Below are 4,479 nucleotides of genomic sequence, written 5' to 3'. Positions count from 1 at the left end.
GGGTGAGTGCCCCCCCCAGGGAGCCCATTGACTTGATACAGTCCCGCACCAAAAGGAAAATCCTTCCCCTGTGCCCCACAGACGTCTCCCCCTCTGTCACCGGGGTGTGAATGCAGGGCAGAGCCAACCGGTGCGTCCTGAGCACATGTGGACGTCCCAGCTCCTCCTCCAAGACACCCGGGGCCATGCACCTCATTCCCAAACCAACACACCAACGGGCTCACCTGTGTCCCACGAGAGCCCCCTCCTCCCACCAATGGGCAGGAGAGGTGGTTGTAAGCCTCAGGGAAACATCCCCTCCTCACCCCCAAATTACAAGCAGTTTATTGAGTTGCACAAAGCGGCTGGTGAATAATCCAAGACAATGAATGGGTTTGGCCTGGTTTATTAAATGTCCATTCCTGGGGATGCTGTGGCTGCCAACTCTGTGCCCCCGGGGTGCCCGCAGTTCCCATCGCAGCAGCATCCCGAGCCAGGACCGTGCCCCCGGGCTCCCAGGGCAGTGGGAAGCAAAGCGGGTTTGGCTGGAAGGATGCTGTGGCTGCAGTCTTTTCTGTGCTGTACGGCCACCCTGCCTTGGCTGTACAGCGAGCTGGTCCTTCACTGACCGCCCTGCGGGACAGCAGGCTCCAGCACACAATATTGAGGAAGGTCACAACACAGTCACAAGCACATTTCACCCCTCCAAACAGCCCGAGCTGTCAGTGGCACCTGTACAACAGAAGCTGCTGTGGCTTGCTGCTTGCTGCCTGAGTCGTGGAGCTTCCCCAGGGGACAGGACCTGCTGGAGGGACGGCCAGCTGGAGTGCAGAACACGCCATGGTGGTGGTGGTGTCCAGGCAGCAAAGGGCCAGTAGTCAGTGATGACAGCCGGGGTCAGCTCTGCAGCACTCTGACAGCTTCCGCACGACTCGCTCCTTCAAGCGGATCCTCTTGGAGAGCTTGAGCGAGTGGCCGGTCTCATTCTCATGGGCCTTCAGCTTGGCATAGTAGTCAGAAAACTTGTTGTAGAGGATGGAGATGGGCATGCCATTGAGGATGATGCCAAAGGAGATGCAGCCAAATGCCACCACCCTACCGAGCAGCGTGTCGGGCACAGTGTCTCCATAGCCCACAGTGGAGAGGCTGACCTGGGCGAGGAAGGGAAAGGATAAAATCCTATGTGAACAAGCTCAGCAGACCCTGCCCATGCTGGGACCCCCTGCCCCTGCATGGGAGCTGGGTATCACCTCAGAAGGGCACGGCACCCGGACTGCAGCCAGCTTGGCCATCCCTGTGCGGCCAGGGCTCAGCTTCCTGGGCTTGGAGAGCCCAAGGACAGGGCTGGATGAGGCCCCAACAGACCAGAGACAAGCCTCCCTGCTCCCTCCTCTCCTTCACGTGTGTCTCTTCAAAAGCAGCTGGACGTAACCGCGCTGAAGTTTCCCCAGCAGCCAGAGTGTCTGCTGGAGCTTCCTGCCCCCACAGAGCAGTGGCTCCAGTGCTTCCTGGCCATGAGCTTCCCGGTCCCACAGGAACAACGCTTCCCAGTCCCACAGGAACAACGCTTCCCAGTCCCACCCTCCCAGGGAAACAGAAGCACTGCCCAGGAACGCACCTGGAGGAACTGCATTTGGATGCACCCGGAGCAGGACCATGGGGGACAGGGGTAGAGCTGGGGCAGAGAGGTTTGGGCTTTGCACAGAGCCGTGCTGACCGGGGAAAGGATCAGCATGTGACGTTTAAATACTCAAATCTGGTGATTTTGCTAAGTGATTTTGCACTTCCTCGAGGAGAGATGAATTTGAAGCAAGCAGCCTGTGGTGGCCAAGGGGGATTATAAGAGCAGAAGTGATCTGTGGGATCATTTCATCCGTAAATCAAACTGCCCTCATAACCCCTGGCTCTCAAATGCTTTAGCTGTTCCTCATCCTGGAGGTAATCCCAGGTTTATTATAGCACTCGGCTCAGCAGTGCTGCTGGCTCCCGGCACGAGCAGGGCAGCAAAAAGGGGCTGCAGCACCCCCTGCTCTGTGTCCTCTCACAGGACACAGGCTGAGGCAGGGTGTGACCATGGTTCCCACGTGCAGTCCCGCGTCCCCAGGCTCAGCCCCACAAGCTCTGACCCCCTCACGCTGCCCAAACCCTGCCGGGCCGCAATGCTGCACAACCACCGAGCTGTCCCGGGCAGCTGTCCCTGCGCCCACAGGGTCTGAACCACATCCACCCAACACCTGGGTCCCCTGACAGGTAAAGCCTGGGCTGAGTTACATTCCCCTTGTCACTAACCTAGGGCTGGAGGTTCCAAGGCCACCACCTCTGTCCCACCAACCCACCCCAGCACCAGCTTTTGAGCCTCTGAGCTTAGTCCAAATCTCTGGTTTCTTTCCTGAGAGCGTGCAGGGCTCTGGGTTTCCCAGCATTGCTGAGCTGGTGGGAAGACCGAGCACTTTTCTCCCTCCTGGCCAGCAGCAGTGGACAATGCCTCAAGCCCCAGGGCAGCCCCCTACCCACGGAGCCCCCCACACCCTTCTCTGGAAGAAGGTGCTCACACCTTACCGCTGCCCACCACCATGCGCAGGGAATACTGGTGAAGTTGGTGCCTGGGACATCATGTTCCACTGAGTGCATGAGAGCAGAGAAGGTGAAAACCCCCATGGCGATGAAGAGGAAGAGGCAGCACACCTGCTGGTAGCACTGGCGTAGGGTGAAGCCAAAGGCCCGGAGGCCAGTGGAGTGGCGCGCCAGCTTGAGGATGCGGAAGATCCTCATGAGCTTGATGAGCTTGAGGACTTTGCCCAGCTTGCTCACATTCTCCATCTTGTGCAGTTCCTCATGGTAAAGCGTGTCTGCTTCATCCAGATTTTCAAAGAGGATCTGGATGTAGAAGGGCAGGATGGCAACCAGGTCTACAGCATTAAACGCTGCCCGCAAAAAGTTCTTGAAGCTGGAGGAGGATATAAGCCGCATGAGGTATTCGGAGGTGAAGAAGATGGCACAGATCATCTCCAGCTGCTCCATCCACATCTTCCCTGTCTTGTGTTTCATCTCTTCCACTGTGCTCAGTGTCATGGCCACGATGGAGATAAGCACAAAGAAGCTTGACATGATAGCAATGATCTTGGCTGGGACAGAAGAGAATGGGTTCTCAATAAGGTTCCAGATCATCTTCCGAAACCGTCCCAGAAATCTGCCATCAAACTGCTGTGCTGAGTCCAGTGGCTCCAGTTCTGCCTCCAGCTCCTTCTGTATTTTCAGGTACTCGCTGAGTTCATCTTGCTTTTCCTCAAACAGGATCCGGCAGCAGCGTTGGGTGTACTTCAGATGGATTCCCCAGTACTCAATTTCCTCCACAAAGTTACTGGGGCACATCTCATCCATTATCCACAGGACCCCGCTGCGGTAGAAGTGGAAGATGTAGTGGAAAATGGAAGGATCTCTGTCAAAGAAGTACTCATTCTTCTGCACTGAGTAGTCATCGCAGAGCTGTAGCTTCTTCATAGGGTCTGTATAAAGGGCCAGCTTCCCAAGCCTGGTGATGGGGTATCGTGCCACTACCTTGTTAGCTATCTGGAACAATTTGCCACCAACATTAATGTTGAGCAAGTACCTGTTCCTTTGGATGGGCGTCTTGCTTTTCTCCTGGTTTCTGTCCATCACATTCTGCACAGAGCTCCATTGCTTTACCAGGCTGTCCTGCGCAAATGGGATGTGGACTTCCTCTTCCTCCGGTGTCCGGCAGCAGCCCCAGCGATCCCCTATTTTCAGGCTGGCAGAGAGACTTGCACGCCTTGTCCCCAGCTGCCTCATCGTGCCTGACCCTCCGAAGCAGTGATTCCTGCTACAGGCCACAGCACGGCAGCTCTGGCTTCTTGGGAGCACTCCCACCCGCTGTACGCTGACTGGGACAAGTGCCGTGAGCTCAGAGGAGCAGTGGCGAGCTGCTGCCCGAGGGACACTGTCCATATCATGGTGCCACGTGGCACCTGCGGGGTTCCCAAAGCCGATTGCTTACCAGATTGCGGTTTGCATTGTAGGAGTCGGAGGCCGCTAAGTGTCCGCTCCTTAAGACAATAATGAGATTGAAGAACTAGCCTTTTATGTAAGGAACTATTTCCAGCTCTCCACTTCTCTTTTCCCTTATTCTGGTCTTATTAGATGTTTGTGTTTGTCACACACTACCCTGTTTCCAAGGAGGACATCCACAATAGCAAGTTGAAAAGAAAGCACGAACTTGCCTTGGTTGAACCCTGAAAGACCCTGTGCCCTGAAAGGCACAGAAAGGTGCAGACATGTGGGATTTGTATCAGCTTTGTACCCCCACAACAGATGCTGCTCTTGGCACCAGTCGCTTGTTAAGCACACGAGCACTAATACAGCTGCCCCTGCTCCGTCAGCTGTCATAGCCCAGAGAAGGGAAACGGTTGTTACCACTCAGCTTATCCCGCAAAGTCCCAGAGTGCAGATTTACAGGGGAAGAGGTGAAGAAACCATATCGCC

The 4,479-nt window shown here is 55.8% G+C and overlaps 1 protein-coding gene across 1 annotated transcript; it reads right to left on the bottom strand.

Annotated features, from left to right (window-relative positions):
• Positions 1–758: 758 nt before the first annotated feature.
• Positions 759–3,789, bottom strand: LOC104282497 (potassium voltage-gated channel subfamily V member 2-like). The gene is made up of 2 exons (XM_009880593.1): positions 2,539–3,789; positions 759–1,130 (listed from the first exon to the last, which is right to left on the bottom strand). The coding sequence occupies exons 1-2, from the start codon at positions 3,787–3,789 to the stop codon at positions 858–860; spliced, it is 1,524 nt and encodes a 507-aa protein (XP_009878895.1). The 3' UTR covers positions 759–857.
• Between the last annotated feature and the right edge of the window lie 690 nt (positions 3,790–4,479).

The sequence above is a fragment of the Charadrius vociferus genome, unplaced genomic scaffold (genome assembly GCF_000708025.1).
Source record: "Charadrius vociferus isolate BGI_N301 unplaced genomic scaffold, ASM70802v2 scaffold702, whole genome shotgun sequence".
NCBI lineage: Eukaryota > Metazoa > Chordata > Aves > Charadriiformes > Charadriidae > Charadrius > Charadrius vociferus.
Note: the sequence above shows the minus strand (reverse complement) of the source record. Positions and strands in the feature narration are given on the sequence as shown.